At 41.5% G+C, this 24579-nt stretch overlaps 1 protein-coding gene across 1 annotated transcript in view; it reads right to left on the reverse strand.

The window, feature by feature from the left end:
• The window catches only part of CCBE1 (collagen and calcium binding EGF domains 1), a 110058-nt gene extending 85691 nt beyond the window's left edge, over positions 1 to 24367 (reverse strand). The window contains exons 1-2 of the mRNA XM_051643389.1: positions 24267 to 24367; positions 24057 to 24137 (exon numbers count right to left, since the gene is read on the reverse strand). Coding sequence (XP_051499349.1) covers positions 24057 to 24137; positions 24267 to 24367 — 182 coding nt within the window. The remainder of the gene's footprint in view (positions 1 to 24056; positions 24138 to 24266) is intronic.
• Between the last annotated feature and the right edge of the window lie 212 nt (positions 24368 to 24579).

Genomic DNA, 24579 nt, shown 5'->3' on the forward strand with positions numbered 1-24579 from the left:
CTCAGCAAACTCCATCTGCACGCAAACAGAAAGCTGCATAAATCAGTCTTGAAGCTGCCCCCTGGACAAGCACCTTCCAGCTTGGGTTTCCAGAAAAGTCCTTGTAGACATCTCTGCAGTTTTTGGATCAGCAGAATTTACATTCACAGATGAAGGAAGATATAGAAGTACCAGCACTGCTGGTGAAGCACTCCCGTGTTATAGCAGTATGGAAAATAACTTTGGTGGTACTTAGCACCTAAAGCCATCTTTTGAAGTATCCTTTTTCAGATCAGCCTTTTAAAAACAGAACATGTTCCTATTTCCCTTGTTACTAAAACAAAAAAGGAGAAAAAACCACAGCAAACCCTTTTTTTTTCTTTTTTTGTATCAACATTGACCTGCCTTAACAATTACGTATAATTAAGAGGCAGTAAACCAGCACAAAGTGAAATTCATTAGAAAGTCAATGAAATGTATCTGAAATTTTCGGTTGTAACTGTACTTCTGGTTTCTCCTCTCTTTTGCCAGATTCTTTCCCCAGGATGCAGGCGTACTGAAACGGAGTAAGCTGGGAAAAATCCTTAAGTTCAAACTTAGCCAAAACCTAAAAATAATAAATCTTTCTGAAAGGAAGCTTAAAAAAAAATAAAATCATTTCATGTTCTTTACTGAGCCAACAAAGATGTAAAAATAAGATACAGCTATAATGCAGAAATCATTGTGTTTCATCTACAACGAAACAGGTCTTCCAGGTTTAACAGACCAGCATGAAATATCTGGCCTTCTGTCATGCAAGACAATTTCAACTACGAAGAATGAAATCTGAATTAGAAGATGTTGCAGACCTCAAACAATAATCTCACCTTAAAAAAACGTAACTTTGCTACACTCTCACAAATACAATGCTACAAAATGGTCCTTTAGGGAATGATGAAGAGATTCTATTTATATATATAAAAACAAAATCTATTTTAAAAATATACAAATATGTAAGACTATGTACGCATTATATAAACTTGACTATATACATTATAGAGATTAAACTATATATTTTAGCAAATTTAATGTATTTATGTTAAAAGTAAAGCTCATTTTAGGATGATTTTGCTAGAATCAAACCTTCTCTCATGTAATCCATAAAACAAGATTTCATATCTGAATGTGTAAAATCCCACTGAATAGTACAGTGAAGTTATCAGTATTCCTATCAGTTTCCAAGTAAACTATTTGCCCAGACATTTACATGGATCAGCAATCATGAAAAGCCCATTAAAAAGCTCTTTGATCTTCCCCTCTAAGCAGACTTTAAAATCAAGCCTTACCTACGTTTTCAACAATATTTGATGTATTTTTAATTTTCTTTCTCTTGAACTGCATCAACCATTTGGGTTTGTTCAGCTGTTTATGCTCCACAAGCATGCAAATCACAGAAGTGATAAATGCAATCACTCGGGAATTTTGCATTTTCAATTGACTCTCAATAACTCTTGCAATTACAAACATTAGGTCATAGTCTCAGAGTCTCTCTTTAAGTAGGCAGTATATCCTGGAACACCATTTTCCTTGTGTGGTCTGAGTTCTAAAACACCACTGGCAGAATGTCAGCAAAAACGCAAGCAATTTGGGTTTTTAATCCCGCAGTAAACACCACTTTGTTCCTCAAAACAGATCACTCTTAAGGCTTTGTGGGCACTTCACATAACCTCCTACCCATATCTTCCTCACCCAGTGAGTTTTAACACCCAGTGACAGGAGGCACTGATATTAGCAGGAGCTGGCTCTCCCTTCAGGCACAGATACGGTTCAGACTTCTTGCTTGAGAAAAAAACAGTGTCCTTGAGGAAATGCATCCAGTCCCTGCTGTGCACTTTTGCCACCAGCCCACAGCACCTTCCCATAGGAAACATGTAGAAAGATGTAGGGATGATGTGAGGGGGGGTGGCTCTGCTGGCCTAGACCAGAGGTTGTATTTTAGAGGAGCCTGGGACGACTTTCCTCAGACTACAAGTTATCGTGTCCACAGCGTGCTTCTTACAGGATTAACAGCTTCTCTGGCTTCCCCTGAATAGGAAACACCAGTTGTGTCCTTAGAGCCCCTGTGGTGCTTCTTTTAGTTCACCAGTGCTGCGCAGCAGAAATTGAAAGCACCAGGCTAGTTTGGGGAAATAATAAACCAACAAATTAACAAATGACATGTAAGTGTCAAAAAATCTTCTACTAGGTTGTGAGATGGTAAAAACTAATCTATATTGGAAGAAAAAGCAATTTTTATAACAGTTAGCAAAGAGTGATCACTTTCCCCCACCCTGCGTTGCTTGGGGATTTAAGAATATGTACCTAGTTTCTATTTAGAGCACAGTTTCCTGTGCTGAATTAATTTTGCAGCATGCACTGAGATCACATTCAAATCAAGTGGAACAGAGATCCTAAACCCCACTAAAATTATGGCTCTTTCCTCACTTTGTCTTTTCTTAAAAATTACAGCAAGCTTACAGCTGTCACAGCTTAAAATACTGTTTCACATTTCCCTGTAACCCAGGTATAAATCATGGGTGTCAGGGATTGTCAGATTCTATAAAGTGCTTCCCAGCCCTGATTTTATGCTTGAATTTTCACTTCAGTTGATGGACACGAGAGATCATATACTGTCTGAGAAAACCTTACTTCTGATCTCTCCCAAGAGATTAGAGCTAATATGTCTTTGTCCAGTCTCTCCCATAATATTTGGTTATTTCAGACTTTTCCAAGAAAGTTAATGTTTCTTGAGGTCTCTACCCATTTTTGCTAAATTGTACCCCCTGTGGAGATCCCTGCCAAAACGATAGCATGAGATACAGTTATTGGCTTTAGAACTCAAACTGTATTTTCAAATCCTGAACTAGACAGAGCAATTGCTCTTAGCCTGTAACAAGTATTTTCAGCAAAAATACTTGGCTCATTTCTAGCTTCCTTTGGGAGGTGCTACAAAATATACATACTAGTATTCCTGTCTCCACAGGGCAACAGAGTGCAAAAATAGGTAAAAAGAAAAGAAAAGAAAAGGTAACATTGGAAGATGAGATAGGATACACCCATGGAAAGTGTCTCCAGCCCCCTGACCAATCTGAATAGGTGACCTGGCTCCTTGGTGGCACTGAATGTCAGCTGCTCAGGGACTTTCAGGCTAGAATTCTGTTTAGTTCAGCATTGACAGTCGCGAACACACTGACCCACAGTAAGTAACTTCATCACTCCAGCATCTTACTTTTTTTGAAAAACAAACATACAAGCAAAGTTTATTTTTCTGTAAAATGTTTCATCTAGCTCATTTAACTGTCTGGCCAGGTTGTTAAACTGACACAGAACATTACATTTCACTTAACAGTTTCATCAGGATCTGGAAAAAGCCGGTGTTGTTGTTTACTTGCATTTTTTCTGTCCTGCTCGTTTTACAGATGCAGTTACAAAACAGTCACCATGTGGCACGTGCCTAAACCAAGTACCCATGCAACGGCATTACTCTAAAATTATCTTCCAGTACCCCTGAGCCCTCCTCACACTTAGTCACCAGCTTGTGTGGTGGCTATTTCTAAAGAGCTGTTTGTGACCGTATCCAGCACTAAATGTGTCAGTAACTCTCAAATATTTGGCAAGCTTGGGCTTCTTTCCATTATGGGATCAGAATGCCTTTGGAGATGGTCTGCCACCATGACTCACCATTGAGCTGTCCTCCATTCATGCCCTCAGGACATAAAAAATAATAAAAAGGGCAGAATCTGCCACCAAACCTCAGGTATTTGTGGTAAGGACCTTGAAGTACAGAAGGTCAGGAGAAAACAGCTCTAAATTTTGGGCTGGAAGTTAAGTGGGTGGCTGGGATGTTTGCCTTGACTTCATCCTGTAAATCATCATCCTGTAGTAAGATCCTACTCATGGTAAAAAAATCACATAGATTGAGCAATTCCTACACACAGCAGAAAGTATAACCATGGACTCTCTCCCTCTGGCCACTGAGTAGTTCCAAATGGTGGAAATTATTTTTTAAAAAACTCTTCTGTTCTTTTTGGCTGAGAAATCCACAAAGAAGTAAGACGGTAGCAAGGAGCTCATTCTAATAATGTTAATTATCGTGTTTCAGATCCCTGTTTACAGTAGTATAGAAAGGATGTATTTTGTCTTCATGTGCCCTTAAGCAAACCCAGGGGGTGACCTTGCAGCCTCTGGAACACAGTCACGTCTGTTGGGGAGATAAGATCGCTCATGTCGCTCTGGTATCAGCTTTCTGCTGGCATCAGTTCAGTTCTTCTTATAAGCAACAGTCTCCCTGTCCTCAGCCCTCAGCTCATTCAAAGCTTTTATTGGTGCAACTGCTGCCCTCTCAGTTATTCCAACTTTAAGGGTCACTGGAGACTCAACCTCCAGGTCAAGTCTTTGCCCTGCTACTATTGGGTAACAAGCATCTGTGAAAGTCACCTAAAAAAGACAACCCACCTTTTCACTCTGCTAATGAAAGTAAGAAAAGCCCAAATATCCCAACCTGCAGCCTCTGTGTTGGATTTTAGCAGGCAGCAGGCACAAGGTTCTCTTTATACATGTGTCTTGAGACACCTAATCCCAAAACTGCCACTTTGAACAACTTCATAAACAGCAAAAGTTCTGTTCTTTGAACAATATCATGGGCTATTCCCCAAAACTATCCCTGGAGATACTGTATAACTGATGTTCAGGTCTGCGGATCAGATTCTAAGAAAGCATACTCAGACATTGCCTGCTATCTTAAAAAATGACAGCAGTAAAATACCCTTAACTAATTAAAAAAATTTTTTTTCAAGAATTCATGCGCATTCAGGACTTTAAGGTTCTAATTCCATTTCAGCTTTTAAATCATTCAGTACAGAAGACTTAGCATAAGTTAGGTTCATGAAAGACTGACATTTAAAAAAACCCCCACATTATCCTGTTAGGATTCAGAAGGAAAAGTCAACATTCAGGGCTAGACAAAGCATGCTCTGCTCTAAGCATGTATTAGAAAGCTCCTTGGGAAGACCTTAAATTAAAACACAATTCTGTTTTATAGCAAATATTTTCTATATTTCCTTGTTTTGTTTGTTTCCAGGGATATTTATTCCACGTTAACAATGACAAGGGAAACTTTCATAAAGAGAAAGCACCATCACAGGATGTTGAGCACAGCTATGGAAGTCATTCAGACAAGAGATAAGATTTCCCACGTTCACTACTTTCAATAACAAAGCTAAAAGCCCAGTCAAAATGCCAGAGAGGAAGGAGCACCCGATTCTAGGCCATGATTGCTGAGACTGAGGATTTCCAGCCTTCAGAAGAAGTCTGGTAATAACACAGGCACTAGCGCAAGTGAGAGGGAAGTGTGTGCTGGTGTCCCTAACAGCCTGCTTGTGCTGACCCCAAACAATTCCAGGTTGGAATAAGCACAACCACACCCTGGGGGCTGCTGGTTTGTTAGACATGAGGATGGCACTAGTGTTTGCCACGTGAGCTGGGAATTCAGTAGCTTAGTTTAGACGACTAGACAAGTGGTTACAGGACATAACTAAGGAAGAAAGTTACTTTGCACATGGTTTTGTAACTCAGTGAAAGCATGTGAGCTATGCAGCAGAGGAAAGACAACTCCAAGTTAAGTGCTTACATATTGATGCCTGCAAGGCCTCCATCACCATGTCCAAACTTCCCAGTGCGAAACAGTTCCAAATCCAGAAGCTGATTTTCACGCGAATGTAACACTACACCTAACAAGTCTTAAAGCTTGGTATTGATCAGCACTCAAATAGCTATATAACTTTTAAACTAGGATGGGCCTGTACCTTTTCAAGAGGGATGTTGCTTATTTCCATCTCTAAAACACTTTCCTCTCCCATCACATAAGCTGTCCTTGTTTCTGAAAGCTTTATCACCGGAGTGACTCCTCATTCTGGCAAGTTCACAATCAGAACTGCACAGGCTGTTTCAGCAGAGGTCTTGCCAAGGTTTTACACTGCAATATTAAGATTTTCTCACTACTGCTGAAAATACTTTGCTACATTCACTGTGGCACCACACTTGCCTTTATAATTTCCAGTCCTGGTTGTCCCATAACCAGACCTTTCCTCCTGTGCCTTTGCCAGCTGACAAGCCTCTCACTTGGAGCACCAGCTCCTGATAGAGACAATTGCCCCAATACTCCCACCAAGCCAGACAAATTTATTTTACCTACAACAAGCTGCCTCTTTAAATGATACATGGAACTGCAGACAGTTTAGGTAATCCCTATTGGGGATCAATTTTTGCCAAGTTTTGACCACTATTTATTTTCTCTCATTCCCAAACATCTAAGTACCAGAGGTGATGATCCACCAAGCAAGAGTGTTAGAAAAGCACAAACATTCCAGTGATTGCATATATTCCTCCAGGAAAACACTGGAGAAAGTCTGACCAGAGTGACACTTCTAAAGCAGACAGAAAATGCATTTTTTTCCCTCTGAGATGCACACCCCTTGGCTCTTCCCAGACAACTGAACAAGGAACATTTCAGAGCTCCTTCTTACAGTTCTGGATGCCTCAGTGAAAAGCATGGCCCAGCTTCTCTCTGGTTCTAGCAAAAAGACTTTTCAAAGATAGTTTTTACCATATTTATTCAAGTTAAAGTGCTTTTTTCTCTTCACCACAGTGCTTTGGCCAACTGCAATCTTCAGGGGTACTCACCCTGCGTGTCTGCCATTCCAACTCCACAAGCCCCAACATAGGAATGATCCAGTATTAATTTTCTGTTCAAAATCCGTGGATCTTTACTTTTGTGATCAGATTCATGACATTAATTTCATCTCAGACTCACCCCAAGTTGAGTATCCTGTCACACAGCATGGTACAAGGGACAGTGGGGAGGACACTGCAATCCTGACATGCCCTGGTGCTGGCAGGGGATTCTCCTTCTGGGCATAACCAATTCCTGCTCTGACAGACTTGCACATTCTCCCCAGGCTCATGGTAAGGCTGAAGTGTTTTCCACCTCTCTGCTTCCTTGAAGCACTATATAAGAAAATCAAAATGCTAGCAAGCAAATAAAAATGAAAAATTTCAGTGATTTTTCGGCTGCCTGTGCAGAACTGCGTAAGAGTTACAAGCCACACATCTAGAAAGGAAAAACAGAGCCCTGTAATTGAGACCACTGCTGAGACTCTTTGGTAATGAACAACGGAAAAAGAGAGGGCATGTTCTGCCTTGGCATTTGGAAGCAGTGCACATAACCCTAAAATTAAACATCTTTTCTGCTCTTTGCAGTTCAGGGATGTTGATAAACACAGAATAATTCAGAGAAATGGGAGAGTGATCTGAGGGTGAGGGAATACACAGCATCATCCTATTCAGTTTGTCAAAGATTTCAAACACAGACTTGACTATATTCTAAAATGAGATCTGTAATTTGTTGGTTTTTTTTTTTCCTTTCAGTAAGTTATTAAGTTTTACCACATACATGAATTAACTGATCCTTACTAATCTTACATTCCATATGTCCTCTTCTTGAGCACAGCTTCTCAGATGATATGTAGGCATCTGACTTCTACCATAATGGGTGTAGTGAAGCATCCAAAAGGTTTGACAATCCATCCCGTAGAGCATCACAGGGCTGAGAATAAACTTAGGCTGGTCTTGATAAGACAGGGCTATAAATAGAAAGCTTATAGCTTCTTCAGAAGGCACACCAGCGTATTGAAGTTCTCCAACATATAAAAAATTGCACATATTGCCCATAATTGCTGGATATTCAAACAAATTATGCAAGGAACAAAGCAACAAGCTGGGTTTTTTGGGTTTTGTTGGGGTTTTTTGGGAGGGGTAGTTTGTTGTTTTGGGGTTTGGTTGGGTTTTTTTGGTTTTGGTTTTGTTTTAATCCTGTGTTATCCACAGTGACAAATAACTTTAAAAAATTATGGTGAGACAGAATAGTGCTGAAAAAGCATAACTTAATTGCTTACATGCAGTAACTGCTGGATTAGATCATTCCATGTAAAATACAATCAAATTACTTCATCTTGAAAGGAAGTGGGAGACATTTCATAAAAACTAAATTCCAGAGCCTAATCTCATTTTCACCAGCACATACAGCAGCATAAATCTAGGAAAGCTCAACCAAAGCCAACAGATCTACATCCAATTTGCACTGGTGCTGCAAATCAGGTTTTTACTCTGGCTAGTTTTTTTCTTCACAGGCACTAGGAAACAAATATGACATATTCTTGCTGTCTTGGATGAGACGGTATTTTAGGTACCGATTTTTATATGTATATGCTGTCATATCTCAATCTAAATCTCTTCCAAAAGAATTCATGCTCTGTCATTGCAGAGAAGTAAGACATTGCCAGAACCCTTCTAACTTCAACAGTTGTGATGCTCAATTTATAAATAATTTCCTTTTGTTATGATTTTTTGCTATATGCTCTAAAAACAAAAATTAAGAGCTCTATGGCTAATCCTCCATCTAAACATTGACTTTATGAAGGGAATGTCTGACCACCCAACTGTAGACTGTAAACTACCTTGAATCATTTAATAGAAAAGTGTATTAGGGAAAATTTACTTTTTAAGAAGGAAATAAAAACATGTATTTTGTAAACAGAAGTAATAACAGCTCACTATAAACAATGCAAACAAAAAGCAGTAGGTGTCTGTGCCTCTCAGTGTCTTTTAAAAATAATGCATTTAGTCTGAGTGAAGCAGGCAAAAAAGCTGCCATGGCCTACATGTCATGTTATTTTTACAGCCGCTACCAAATAATACAAAAATAATCTTGCATTTACTTGTGAAACTCATGTTTCAGCAAGGGGTGCCAAAAAATTAAAATTATTCTCTCCAAGAGACTAACAGTTACACTTCATAAAGATATCATGAAAGCTTTCAGGGAGACTTCTGAATGGGGAATGTCTCCCTGGAAATGGGGTAAAAGATGGAAAAGTACCCTGAAAGACAAACAACTTAATTTTGTCTCCAGTAACAAGAAAAAACTTGAAATTATTTAAAGCCTGAAGTTTGGCTATTTTTAAAACAAAAACTATTTCTAACAGAAGCTAGCCTCTAGTTCTGCATTTATCAAGAACCTGCTCCTGCAAAGAAGCCATCCTCATAAACAGACTTCTTTCATGCTATGTAATGGGCTTCAGAACTACAGGTTTCCTTGTGGGGGGAGATAAAAAGGAAAAATAAAAATAAAAATGAGTAAAGTAGCTCTTCATCCAGTTACTGATATTCAGCTGCAGAACACCCATTTGACGGCTGACTTCAAGCCCAAGTTCTGGAAGACTCTGCTTCTCTCTGCTATTATCACCAGGCAGCTAGGGATGATGCAAGGATTCATGGTCCAGGTCTTCCCCATTTAGTTAACGTGACAACTCAGGGATGGAAGGACCGGTTCTGAAACTCATGTTCTCAAGCATTTCCCACAAATACCAAACATGTGCCTGCAGAGCAAGACATGACAAAGGCTTTTCCAGCTCTTTGGTGCTGCTTTGCAGCTTTTGTCCACATGCATCCCATTGTAGAGGGCAGAACATTGAATATTTTGCAACAGTTAATCTGCTTGCAACTGAGACTGGATTTCAGTAATAAACACTTGCTGCAATTTTTCATCCTCTGGGCCATTATTTTTCCAAGAAGCTCAGTCAAGATGGCATTTAATAAAAGGATTGCTATATTTGTTTACTTCTTTTTTCCAAAAGAGAAGCTCTATGGAGCAAAGCACCAAATTGGACAATATAAAATACAGCCAGGGTCTTCAGTCCTAAGATACAATTAAGGGCAATGTGAACACAGAAAGTTTCCTCTCTATTTCTATCCTGAAGATATATTTGTCCGGCATTAAATCTTTGTCAAGTCCATAAGGAAAATTTCTTGGAACAATTTTCTTTTCACTGGACTAACTTAAAGCTGTAATGGCTGCAAGGTCAATGAAAATGTTTGAAGTCTCTTTTTTCTGATACTTAAAAATATCCTGCAGTCCATATTACAAATGAGAACGTGTAAATAAATATATGTGTACATGTTAGCCATTCTTGCTCCTGACTTCTTGTTTTCCTCTGCTCTTTTCACTCTGCCACAGCTATTTTCACTGGAGATGTTCCAGTGATGTACCATTAGCTTACTCCCACTGTGGAAATACTCTGGATATTTTTGCAACATAAGAAAACATCACAAAAATCTAATTTGTCTCTCAGTGGATATGAAAAAATATCCTTAAAATCTTCTTATCTCAAACGGTAGCATTTTGCTGAACTGGAATGACAGCAAATCACCATAAGTAAACACAGTCCAACAAGTTATTTGAAGGTTCAATTTATGGCGGCCTTCTTTGCTACAGAAGGAACACTATATCTTCAGCATAAGCTATCAAGTTATTTTTTTTCTATAAGGCATAAATTTGGCTATTGCCTCCATTTTATAGCTGGAAAAGTAGCTAATACTGATGTTTCATAGTAAAACTTAGTGAATAACTTGAAGGCTGTGTTTGGCACGATACTAAGTCCTTGAGGAGCACAGAAATTTAGCCCAGGACCTAGAACTATAACTCAACTCCTGGCAAGTCCAGCACTAGGTTAAACAACATTGCCTGCCAGCATCTCTGTGCTCCCACCGATGTAAATCTGGAGGGGCACCATCAAGGACCCTTCCAAGCAGGCTCAGTAAAACCACAACTCAAATACGGGTCAGCGCGGGGACAAAAACAGCGCAGGCAAGACCCTGGCCAATAAACTCATCTTGGTAAGTCAGGCAGGGAACTCACTTCATTGGGAAGATGCATCTGACCTGTGGAATCTCTTTTTGCCTTCTTTTTTTTTTTTTTTTTTTTTTCATGGAATGATAAGAAGAATTATGAAGAATTCCCAAGATGATGCACTTTGGTATAGGTCCAGGGAAGCCAGCAAAGCTGTGGAAATGCAACCCTCTGCAAATCTTTTCATATTGCATCATTAGTGCTCATGCAGGGGACCAGAAGAGCCATCCTTTAACACAGGTGAATTTCTAAGAACAATGGAGAAGGAAACAGTCCTGTAAACATATTCATGCATGCCAAGTAGTTTTCTCGAGCTCCTGTGCCACACAGAGAAATTTCTGTAGGAGAAGGATGTAATGTAAGATCAGCTACAAGAAGCTTCGAATGCCCTCTGAATCTATTTTGAACCCAGAGGAGATGCCAAGAATGCAGGTCTGTCTTCATAAAAACTTATGTGAGTAAATATCTGCACTGAGATTTTATCACAATGACATTTTAATTTCTTTCTAAGATGTTTTAAAACTAAGAGGAAATTGGACATGTTACCTTGGCCTTAAGGATAACTCTTTCCCTTGCTCCCCATTGACCATATACAGAGAGCAAAGACTAGACTCCTAAAGCAGACTCTTAAAAGAAAGGTCAGAAAACTGGGAATTGTAGTCTTGTCCCCTCATTCCCTCCCTCATCCCTAACTTACTGATTTTTGTATGGAAGAAAGAAACATGGGAAACAGAGTGGGCAGAGAAACATGCTCGGAAGTAACGTTTTTTGTATCTTCTGTTTTGCCATTAGACAAGCTAGAAGGCAAGTAGGACAAGACAGAATAGAAATGTACCCCACATTTTCCATTTTAATAATGTTCCATTTTGTGTTTCTTCCTTATAAAATCTGAAAAGCTTGACATTAGAATTTTCCCTTGAAATTTTTTTTTAAAAAAAAGAAAAAAAAAGGAACAACCTATTTTCCATAGGCTCCTCATTTCTCAATTTTGAAATTTAAAGCAGTTTCAGTAAGTGTTCTCTGGATATGCATTTGTAGCCTCCAGGGAGCAGGAAGTCCAGTGGACATACACTGTCTTCAGGAAAAACAAAACAAACAAAAAAACCCTAATGATCTTTTTAAATCCAAGTACACATGAAAGCAACCTTTCTACATCTGCCTAAGCAAATATAATGTTTTCCATACAAGCAGCATATTGTGTAATCTATCGAGACACCAACATCCGAGGAACCACAAGGGTCACAGTCTGAGACAAGACTTGCCCATAGACTGTCTGGGCCACTGTGCAGCCCAACAGCCCAACCATGCTACTGATTTCCAGGCAGTGGGCAGAGATCAGCCCAGACTGCCAGCATGACTGTCTGCCACTGCTCCTTGCTCCTGCCTTAGGAAGCTGCAATTTATAAAAACAAAACACTTTCCCAGAAGGATCAAGCCTTTACCAAACAGTAGCTCTAGTGACCCCTGGGTCCCTCCAGTTTCTCTCACACTCTCTCCTTCTCAACCACTAAGTTCTACCAAAGATCCTCAACCTCATTTCCACCCGTTTTTTTCTCTTCCCACAGATGCTATTATAAAGATTAAATAATTTTCCCTTTGGCTATTTCTGTTTGAATTATAACTCATTTCAACTCTCGAAGGCAGTAATCTTTTAAGTAAGGGTTTTGTCAGAATTCCAGAGAGCAATGTTTAGGAAACGACACCACTTTTTTTGTGCAGCTATGATAATAAACTCTGTAATGAAAGTTGAGTATGATAATAACATCTCGTTGAATAGAAAAGATGCCAGATTTACAACCTATATTAAATGTGCTGAATGTGATCATGGAGATATTAACATTCCACTGAGACATGGGAGCTCTGGGAAAGAAGCTTTTTATAAGGAAGTAACACATCCAATAAAGTTATTTGCTCTCTCTTATAGAAAGAATTCTGAGGATACTTTTTTGTGTGTGCATTTTCAGAAATTTATAAATCGTCAACATTTACCCATTGCTCAAAAATATTACAACCATACTACATGTATTTCTTTATCTGTTTTGCAGGCTGCACTATGTGACTTCTTGGACTTACACATCTTGTTACAGAGAATTAGGTGGTCAACCTTCCCTCTCGAGGGAGGGTAATGAGACTATGCAGGCAACTTGAACACTGCTGTTTTACATCAGAGAGCCATGCACCACTGATTTCTCCATAGAAAGGCTATTGTTTGTCACACACTTGCTAGCCCAGATGAATATGGTCCTATATTTCTCCACACTCCCTCCCTAGTCTAGCTTGCCTTTGACTTACAATAAGCTTATTCATTCTCCAAGGACAATCAATTTAAAAACTCAGATTATAGCTTTCATTTTTCCTATTTCCCACTTAAAAAATGGTGTATGCACTGTTTTAGCTCCAGCCCATTTTAAAAGGCAGGAGAAAAATTCTGTTTGATGTGCATTTACTACTGTATGGCTGCTAATATTAGTACAGTGAACATAATCACGGTGTATTTCACCTTATTTCAAATCCAGCACAGATTACAGAATCTTAAGGGTTGGAAGGAACTTCAAAAGATCATCTAGTCCAACCTCCTTCTTGCCCTTCCTGTAGACTGGAGTGACATTTGCTATCCTCCAGTCCTCAGGCACCTCTCCTGTTGCCCATGACTTACCAATGATGATGGAGAATGGCCTAGCAATGACCTCTGCCAGCTCCCTCAGCATCCACAGGTTCATTCCATCCAGACCATCAATGTATGAATGTCCAGATTGCTTAACTGATCCCTAACCCAGTCCTCATCTACCAAAGCAAACTCCTCCTTCATCCTGACTTTTTCTGGGGCTTTAGGGATCTGGGGCCCCTGAGGAGAGTCTGCAGCAGTTAAGACAGAGGCAAAGAAGTCATTCAGCACCTCTGCCTTCTTTCTATCCTCTGTCACCAGGGCACCCACCTCATTCAGCAGTGGGCCTGTATTGCCTCTAGTGTTAGTTCTATCTACAGTGTATTTGAAGAAGCCCTTTCTATTGTCTTTGACCTCACTAGCAAGGTTGAGTTCCAAGGAGGCCTTAGCTTTCCTAATTGCCTCCCTGCATCCTCTGACAACAGTCCCATATTCCTCCCAAGTGGCCAGCCCCTCCTTCCATGATCCATAGGTTCTCTTCTTCCACTTGAGTTTGCCCAGCAGTTCCTTGTTTAACCACGTGGGTCTCCTGGCTCCCTTACTTGATTTCCTACCCATTGGGATGCTCTGATCCTGAGCTTGCAAGAAGTGGTCCTTGAATGTTGACCAACTATCTTGAGCCCCTTTACCACCTAGTACCCTTTCCCACGAGACTTCCCTCAACAATTGTTTGAAGAGTTCAAAGTTGGCCCTGTGGAAGTCCAGGGTTGTGATCCTGCTGGGTATTCTGTTCCTCCCACACAGGATCCTGAACTCCACAATCTCGTGATCACTTGTGATTATCAATTAAAATAGATGTGGCTAGAACTTCAGGTTAAAGATGGACACAGAGGTACACATTTTTAATAGCTGCATGTATGCTAAATGCCTTACAGTTTTGTCCTTCCTTTTTTGAACCAGGATCAACAACAAAATCAACACAGCATGATGGAAAACACTCTTTAACCGAGAAGGATTTTCCAAACACAACTAAGCTCTGAGATTACTGTCTGCAACTGAAGTTGTTTTTCTCTTCAGCTACCCTCAAGGAGATGCAAACAAACTGCTTTCTTTTCCTAGCCCAAGAACAGAGTCAGCACTGTATGGATTATGCTCTCCATTGTTTCTGGTTACAATTGGAACAACACAGAAGAAAAGGCAAAGTAGAGCAGTCAAGTGACATTTGCTACTGTTAGTTTACAAAAGAAGTCACCATTAGTTTGAAAGCTGAAACTGAGCAAACAGAAAATGGACAACAGACAGAAAAAAATTGTGAACAGAATTTGGAGAAAGATTTTTACTGTAAATCAAATGTCAGTTCTGCTTATTTTGACAGCAGACACAAGCCTTGGTCTTAGTAAGCATGAGAGGAACATTAGGGGTAATGGTCACAAACTGTTACACAGGAGATTTAACCAGAATATGAAAAAAATACTTATTTGCTATGAGGGTTACAGAGCACTGGAACAAGCTGCCCAGGGAGGTTGTGGAATCTCCATCCCCACAGGCCTTCAAAACCTGCCTGGATGTCTTCCTGTGTGATCTGTTCTAGGGGATCCTGTTCTAGCAGGGGGGTTGGACTAGATGAACTCTAGTCCTTTCTAACCCCAACCACTCTGACTCTGTCTGTAACACTGGCATTATCTATAACACTGTAGGAGACAGAAGACACACAAGTGAAGGTCTTCAAACCAGATCTTCTTCCTGTCACTTATTTAGCACAAACCAAGCCCACTGCCATCCCCAACAGCTCCATCTGAAGCAATACTAATACTGAGCACTCAACACTCAATGTGTCACACATTGAGAGAAAAGTCATCTCAGTACTGGGGGGCACTGTGGTGGAGACAAAAACAAAAGATAAAACTCAAGGTTGTGAGAATTCAGCACACTACATTCTCAACAAAAACCCAAAGTGACACATGCCCCAAATGACCGGCAGTGCACAAGAGCAAGTCTGAAATGTCTTTTCTCCCAGGAAAGTTTCTCTGCACATCAGTTAAATCAGTGGCAAGACACCAGGTATCTTGCACATACCTGCTCTAGGTGTCCTTGCTGCACACACCCAGCAACTGCTCTCCCAAACATGCACTGACAGAAAAATAGGCAAGCACAGAAGAAGCCTCAGAGAATCTGCTCCTCACATGTTCTTCCTACTGGGAAATGGCTATCATAGCAGAATATGGGCAATACCATCCTATCCAGGATGTCTAGCAAGCCTGACCTCTTAATTTAATTTCCAGCTACTTCCCAATAATTCCGTGCTATGACAAGGAAAGAATGCAATCTGAACTGAGCAAAGACTGAACAGACAATTTAAATAACTGCCTGTAAGTTGTTACTCCTGCCCCACACAGACCCACACTTTACAGACAGGAGAGAGATTTTCCAAACAGAGGAAGGAAAGCAGGGGAGAGGCTGCCAAGTGAAGAGACATCAGGTATTGTAACTTAGCTTGAAGTTTATTTGGGAGAACAAGCAAGAACTCCCTGAGGTGCATGCATGTTTTTGTTTGGTTTTGAAAGACATTTTGCTTTCCTGGGTTCTACTTAAGTAGCAGCCTTTTAAAAGCCATTTAAATTATACTTTTTTGGGGAGTGATTACCACCTTTCTATCACACATGTGTCTCTTACACAAACCACCAGCAAGATGGAATTGTTCTCTTTTTATGTCTTTATCTTTTTTTTTTTTTTCCCCTGCCTGCTTCATGCCCCTGATTTTTCCCTTTCTCTTCCTTACTGCTCTGTATTGTTAGCCTTCTATTCCTGCCTTTTCTGCTTTGCCTGTTTTGATTGCAATCAGTACAGAACAACCCAGCTCAAGGGGTCTCTATGACAATGGGAGCAGTAATACAAGTATTAATAGCGTCCTGCTGTTAGGAAGAGAGACTGCAATCACTTTTTTTAAGGACAAAACAGCCTAACCTTAGGGAGCGTATACAATACTTAGGATAATTACAAAAGTCATATTCCCTTTGGTGGCCTAACTTTATTACATATTTTGTATCAGCCATGGGAGGCCCTGGGGCTACTATTTTATTTATCTGGAGTTTCTATGCTAGATGGCATACCCAGGAAAGTCAGTTCATATTTAACCCTATATTCTGTGGATGAGAACCATAATGAAATGCACCTGGATTTCATTATCGATCAAACCACCAAGGAGGGCACTTACCACAAAACTCCTGACTTGCCAGCTTTAAAATTCTCTGAACAGCTTTGATGTGAACATAAAAAACTTCTGGACCACGTGAACAACCATTTGCCAGACCTCATCCTTTAATTGTAGCTTGTCCTACCTCAGTGCACCACTCACACTAATTACACAATATTAGGAAAGAGCATTAATTATCTTGGCTCATTTCAGAGTGACCTGGCTGTGCAGAGGAGACACTGAACAGTAAATGCACAGCAGCACTACAGTTTGCTGCAGGAGGGCTTTGCTCCAACCAGTAACATCTGCATCTGCTGAGATCTCAAGTGTCCCTAACCTCACCTGTATTTGATAAGAATTAAGACCAGTATTCTTAGGACTTGAGACAGCAAAGTGGCCCAGAAAGTCATGGACACTCAAATATTGTTTGGAAACCTAAAGACATGTCTGTGGCCTTGGTATTACTTTTAACTAGCAGTTTCCCAAAACATATCATGGAAACTGAGAGTAGTCTGTTCCCTTGGCAATCACAGCAAAGGAAATCTGATCAAACTAAGAACTAACTGCAGTCAGAACCATGACACTTGAAAGTGCTACTTTCAAAGCAATATAGAGAAAAAAAATAAAATCTATAAAAACATCTTAGCATCAATGTAGCATATACACCAAAGTGAAATTTTACTTAGTCGTATGTATGAATGTCTGCCTGTGATACATAGAAACATAGAATCACAGAATGGCTTAGGTTGGAAGGCACCTTAAAGACCATCTAGTTCCAAGTCCCCAGGGACTCCTCCCACTACACCAGGCTGCTCCAAGCCCCATCCAACCTGCTCTTGAACAATTCCAGGGAAGGGGCATCCACAGCCTCCCAGTGCAACAAGTTCCTGTGTCTCACCACCCTCACACCAAAGAATTTATTCCCAATCTCTAAATCTACCCTCTTCCAGTTTGAAACCATTTCCCCTTGTCCTGTCTCACCATGCCCTTGTAAAAAGTTCCTCCCCAGCTTTTCTTCAGATATTGGAGGGCCACTTTAAGGTCTCCCAGAGTCTTCTCTTCTCCAGGCTGAACAACCCCAACTCTCTCACCCTGTCTCCACAGCAGAGCTGCTCCAGCCCTCTGATCATCTTCATGGCCCATGTCCTTACTCTGTTGGGGAATCCAGAACTGGACACAGCACTGCAGGGGGGGTCTCACAAGAGTGGAGTAGAGGGGGAGAATCCCCTCCCTCAACCTGCTGGCCACACTTCTTTTGATGCAGCCCAGGACACAGTGACTTTCTGGGCTGCAGGCACACGTTGCCATCTCATGTTCAGCTTCTCATCAAACAACACCCCCAAGTCCTTTTCCCCTGGGCTGTTGTCAATCCATTCTTCACTCAGCCTGTAATTGTGCTTGGGATTACCCCAAACCAGGTGATGGACTTTGCCTTAGTGAACCTCATGATGTTGGCATGGGCTCACCTCTCAAGCCTGTCAAGGTCCCTCTGAATGAGCTTCTTTCTCTCCAGTGTGTCAACCACACCACACAACTTCTTGTCATGAGCAGACTTGCTGAGGGTGCACTCAGTTCCACTGTCCACGTCACTGACAAGGATGTTAAACAACATCGGTCCCAGTACCGACCCTTGAGGAGTGCAACCAATTGCAATTGATTGCAATTTCCAGGACGATATCTCTATATATACATATATAGGTATAGACATGGTTTGATATGGACTCCAGAGGGCCCAATGCTACATGCATAATGCAGGCTTCTTCATAGGATGAATAAATTAGTAAGCTCTGACACTCCTCATTTTCAGTTCAATCACCAGGAAGCATTGCTGTAGTTATTTGCCATAGTGCTCATAGTCTACATGAATTAGTTTCCAATGTTGATACTACCACGAGTGATGCACAGAATTAGCAGCTCGTGGCATTTCACCACTGAACTACATGCAAAAGAAGAGTTGTTAGTTTATTGAAATGTAAAGAAACTATTTTGGCAGACATTGAATTACAGCTGTTGTGTGTATTTAGTTTTCTGAAACCAAAACAAAATTTGAGATCTTATCCTCTCTTAAATTTTCTGAAAAAATTCCACCAGGGAGTGCATTTCCCTGCAAGATAACAGGAGATTAAGCAGTACTTTGCTCTCATCAGACAAATTTCTTGGTTTTACTGTTGTATTATATCAATTGGGTCTCTTTCAATTCTATTAAAGCTGAAACAGTCAGCAAAACTTCAGAGAGGAAACACAATAAAAATGAAGTCTCTGAAAAGTCAGAAGATAAGATGACGAAACATCATCCTTGCTTATTCCAGCTGAAAGCTTCAAAATTCTACACAGCAATTTTGTTCCTGTTGGAAAGCTTTGCAACATGCTCATCGTATATCTGGGAACCAGGAATTGCACATGGTCCCCAAGGGCATATTAGTGAAAGTGCTGCTCTTTGTGAAACTGCTACAATCCAACTTACTTGCACTTACTTTTATCTTTCAAGAATGTGCAAAATGATAGAGTCTATAAAAATAGTAGGCTCCACCATCATATCAGTGTGCAAGAAAATAAAAAGAATGTTTTTTGAGGCATGATATCTCTGGTTAGCATTGGAATTAAGCAGGGTGTAAGTATACATGCCTCCTCTTCTGCAATACATTTGAACTGTCTTTTGTAACCAAGTGTAGAGCAATCTTGCACAGCAAAATTTAAAACCTGAAGTGTAGGGAGGGCCTCTCTAAAATATTTGCTGCAGTTAATTATCAGATTAAGAAGCTGACAATTTACACTGAAATGTGTTCATCCAGTTTAAAAAAACTTCTGCTTGCAAAATACTACCAAAAAAGTTACTGGTTAAGTTCTAAGCCAAGATTTAAGCCTCAGAACATGGGGCTGGTTTGCAGATACAACATGTAAAGATTTGCCTCACATTTACAAAGACTTTACCATCGTTACTTAGGACTATTCTGCCAAGCACTCTTTTTCTAAACCTTCTTCTACTCCCCACTGGTCCTACAAAGGAAGCAGCAGGAGCTGCGTCGATCACTACACACAGAGAATTAGGGTATAATAGGAAAGTGTACTCTTCATTTTTAGGAAAAAAAGCGTAGAGGAGAGAGCTCCCTGTGATGTTGCAGAAAGATGAATCACTTCTCTCACCCGGACAGTAGTAAATTTGTTTTAAAAAATCAGTTTAATCCACCAATTTAGTTCATATTTGTACAAGTTGAGAGGAAATTATACTAATAGTTTCAGCTGAATAAAAGAAAAGGAAAAAAGAAAAAAAAAGCCCTTCCCTTTGCCTGTGAAGTCAATGGCTAAAATGTTCTTCCACGTTGTGGAGATCAGGTTCAAATTTTGATCTACCTGATTCATGCATACTGGTTTCCTTATTTTAGCCCTTTATTTTTATTACAAAATTCTGAAAAGGAGCAAAAGTATTTATTTCAGGTCAATTTACAACACTATTTAAGTGTCTACTAGACAGATTTGCACAGTCTGGAGATACAAATACTCTCCTTTTCCCATCTGTTTCATGCTTGAATCTTCCTACAACTGGTGATGGACAAACATCTTCGTGGTAGCAAATGTTTAAGTTAAGTCTGTCTATTGTTCTTTCTGAGTACTTTTCACTACACTCTCTGAATTCTAACTGAATATAGCATTTAGCTCTCCCAATATGCAACAGTTAATTAGGTGATTATGTTTTGCTGGTTTTTGAAAAGGCAGCAACTCCAATTAATAAATTATAAGAGATTAGATGCTGAGCCTCTTGAACACGAAAGTCATGTAACCACTACCATCCCCTATTTGGGAACACCGCTACAAGATCAGGATAAAGCAAGGGGTTTGCCTGTTCCAGATGCTGCTTTTCCTTCTGCATCAGAGAAACAATGTAAAGTAGCACTGTTTAACAGGAAAATGAATGAAGGACTGATTTAAAAGAACTGCTGCTCAGATGTACAAAATGAGTTGTCACATGCAAGTGATAACAGACAGAAGCACTGCAGAAAACTTCAGCAACAACAATCTAATTTAACATGCCAACAATTGGTTTAGAAACCTGTCTGTGAGTGAAAAAGGTCAACATCACACCCAAATAGCTGGAGAAGACAGTGATGAGTAATTGGGTCCTCATATTCTCATGCTGTCCAAATTTGATCAAATTTGATGAATTTTGCATACAGTAGGAATTCAAAGTCTTGCTGGACTACAATGTCAACAAATCTGAAGAAATTATTCTCTGTACCTACATGATGGGGCCATTAGTACTGGGTACTTTGTGCAGTTACACACAAGAGTTTCAATGAGGTTTGCACGAAAAAGATACTATACAAGCTCCCACTTCTTTTTGCATCTGTTCCTCTGTACTCTTGTGAAAATAAATACAGAGAACATCTAAAATAATACAAATCAAACTAAGCCAAGGGCCAGACTGCACACATTCAAAAAGGAAAAATACATCTAATTATGTACAAGGTTGCTATGACCACAGGGAAAAATGCCAATATATTCCCAGTGCTTGGCCCTGCTTTTGGCTTGGCCCTCTATTTGGCTCATTTTTATTCATGAGTAAATCTGGTAAAAAAACCCAAAAACCAACAAAAATTCAAGAAATACTTTCTGTGATGAAAAGATGCTATTTTTATGGAAGTGTTCTGCAAACATGCTGATTTTCATTAAAAATTCCAGCAGGAGGAATAAAAGGATTAAGTTGCTTTCAATCAAGAACTGACACTTTGGAAAACTAATTTTGCTCGGGAATTTTGACATCAGACTTCAAATGTATTTCTTTTTTTATTTAACTAATTGCACAGCAGACAAACAGTAGTGGTGCATGTTGCCTTATGTCTGATGGGTTATGACATGAGACAAAGTTTGTGTCAATGAGATTTGCAAGGAAAAGATACTATACAAGCTCCCGCTTCTTTTTGCATCTGTTCCTCTGTACTCATGTGAAAATAAATACAGAGAACATCTAAAATAATACAAAAGATATTTTGACCTAGAAAATAAATTAGGTGTGTATGCTAATAATAAAAAGCAACTGATGTTAGCTATCCTTTTAGACTACCTCTAACAAGGTATATAAATTACTGTATTATCCCTAACTATTGTCATTATGAAATACTGTGAAAAACTGCCTAGGAAGATAAAAAATTAAGTTTTGTAAGAATAAACATTACAACACTAAAATCAAGTTTCTCAGCAATGTGGAGTTTCCTAATGCCACAGCTGAGTTTCTGTCCAGCACATTTGCTGTAATTCCAGAGGTGAAAACTGAATCCTGAAGCACCTGAATGTCCTGCAAACAAAACCCACCTCGAAGCATCACAGGCTTAGTCAACACTTGCAAGTTCCTGTCATCTTGTTAACAGCCTCAACTTCAAATTAATAATGAATCTTAAATTAAAACACATTCTGCTGCGGTTAATCGCGTGTGCGGGCTGGAAGCACACCTTGCTACCGGGAGCAATGGGGATGCTGCCGGTCCCCGAAGGTTCACAGCCAGGGGTGGGTGATGCTGCCGGCCCGTGTCAGGGCGTGACACACCTCCGAGGGGCAGGACCAGCAGCACACCAAGCACTGGTACGTCCTCCCGGGCAGAGCTGCACTGCCGAGCCGCACGCCTCCGTTTCGGAGATGCTGCCCTGCTCCTCTGCGCACCAACATCACAAAAGACAGCTCACAGGGCAGAGGATGGAAAACACACAAGCACATGGAATTTTTTTTATTTTTTTTTTTCCCCTAAAGTAAAGCAGACCTAGCACCCATAGATGGATAAAACGTGTGAAAACATAAACTGCAGCAACCTGGGGTGCAATGCAGCGATTTGGAAGCATTCATTCGCAGTCTGCTGGTTACAGACGGTGAATACTGCCTGGGATTGTGCAGGGGGAGAGCTGGGGAAGGAGGGAGGGCTCGGCACAACCAGACCCCAAAGGTCAGAAGTACCTCAGCAAGGAAGAAAGAAAGTACCAGTAGGACTTGGCAGCCAGACAGAGTCCTGCTCTCTTTGCACGGTGGCTCGCAGCATCCAGTGGAGCCTGTGAAGTCCTCATCTATTACAAAGCAGACTCACTTCGCTTAGATGGATTTGGGGACGTGCAGTAACTAGCAGGACAGTCATGTGTGTGCTGCTTTATGCAGCTCCCACTCTGGCTTTCTCCAGCACTAAAACTCCCCATTCAGCACAACTTTGATCATCTCATAGCTCTGCTCCCAAACCAGAAAAAGGCTGGAGGTTCAGCCGAGTACTCTCCTTCCCTGCAAAACCTACACGCTGAGTCTCTCCAAAAAGTGCTGCGTGCTGCTACATGCTACAGAGCTCCTTGTGAGTGGACTCCGCCTCACCTTCACAAGAAGAGGAGAGAGAAGATGAGGGAAGCAGATAAGGGTGGTCTATAATCCCCACACAGTCCCTCTCAGGGGCTGCAAGGATGATAATGTTGCTGAGAATTGGGCAGCAGTGTGACACCTCTCCAGGTGGCTGTGGGTGCCAGAGAGCATGAACCCGTGCCTGTGTGAGGCACAACATGCTGCACTGTGCATCTGGAGCTCTCTGGTATTCACACCAATCAGAAAATGCTCTAGGAAGAAATGGTCAATCTCTGTAACACTTTTCACAAGCATCAATGTGCCTTATCATCTTTTTGGTGTACATGAGTGGCTCCCTGGCACGTGCACACAATACCCACACAGGCAGATCACAGTCATCTCCACAAAGTAACCTCTCATAAGAAGCAGCTTTTGTAGATGGAACATCTCATCTGTGGGGATGGGACTAGTCAGAGGACATCAGTATATGGATATGTATTTTCTGGTACTTTGGGTGTATTTCTCCAAAAGTACATCTGCTGTATGTGTTCTGGACATTTGTCATCCTTCAAACAGCTTTAAAATTATTCAAAAACAGATGTTTCTCAAACACACAGCTGAAAAATGAAAACTCATGATTGGATTAATCTTACTGAATTTGAGAGGCCTCTGGTGAAGACCCCCCCAGAGCTGGTTGCTGGAGAAGTTACTCATTGTGAGCATATGATTCATCTACCTAAATGTAAACGTATTTTGGGTGGCACGAATCCAGCTGATCTCACTGATTATCCTGTAACTGATGCAGCTATAGCTCCAATGTAGTCCTAGACATCCAGAGCAGAGGAAGCCTTTGACTGTCTCAACGACTGAGAGCCAAGGATATGGCAACCAAAATCACACACGCCCTCTCCAGCAACGCCTTTGAGGCCGCAACAGAGTTACAAAAACCTTTCGCTGGGGCAAGATCGGGACTGGCCAAGGGAAATGCCCCACACCAGAGGGATGTTACCGAGTTGCCCGTCCCCCAGAGCACGGAGCAGTAGAACTGCTAGAGTAGGTTAGTGCGGTGCCAGGGGGAAGGCAAACAAGTGCCACTACCACCGTCATGCGTGTGTCCCCCGCAGCCCCCGCCCCAGGGTTGCCCCCGGACAGCGAGCCCAGATCTGCCGCCACGCCTGTGCCCCCCAGCTCCCCTTCCTCCCCTTTCAGGCACTCACCTGAAGCAGGTGGTCAGCTCGCCCGTGGGCTTCAGGCAGGGGTACCGGGTGGTGGCGATTTTGTTCTCGGAACAAACCTCCCTGCAAGGCGAGGAGTCGGGATTATTAAAAAAGAAAAAATAAAAGAGAGAGAGAGAAAAGAAGGTGGTGGGTGAGGGGGAAGGCTCAGAAACAGGAGCAGGGAGGTCCGCGCCGGGGGGAGACACCCACCTGTCGCCGTCCTGTGGCTCCTCCCGGTAGGTCCAGGCGTGCCCCAGCGCCAGCAGCAGCAGCAGCCGGAGCGGGGCCAGGCTGCCGGCCGGCCGCCCCATCGGGCCGCCTCTCCCCTCCGCGCCGCGCCGGCTCTGCCCGCCCCGGCCGGCTCCGGGGCTGCGCCGACCGGCCGCTCCTCCCGCCCCGCCGCGGGGCCGCCCCCCGCCGCCGCCAGATGTGCCCGCGGGGAGGGGCCGCGCCCGCCCAGATGTGCCGGCAGATGCGGTGGGGCGGGGCGAGGCGGCGCGGCAGCCAGATGTGGAGGGGTCGA

The sequence above is a fragment of the Apus apus genome, chromosome Z, assembly GCF_020740795.1.
Source record: "Apus apus isolate bApuApu2 chromosome Z, bApuApu2.pri.cur, whole genome shotgun sequence".
Taxonomy (NCBI): Eukaryota; Metazoa; Chordata; class Aves; order Apodiformes; family Apodidae; genus Apus; species Apus apus.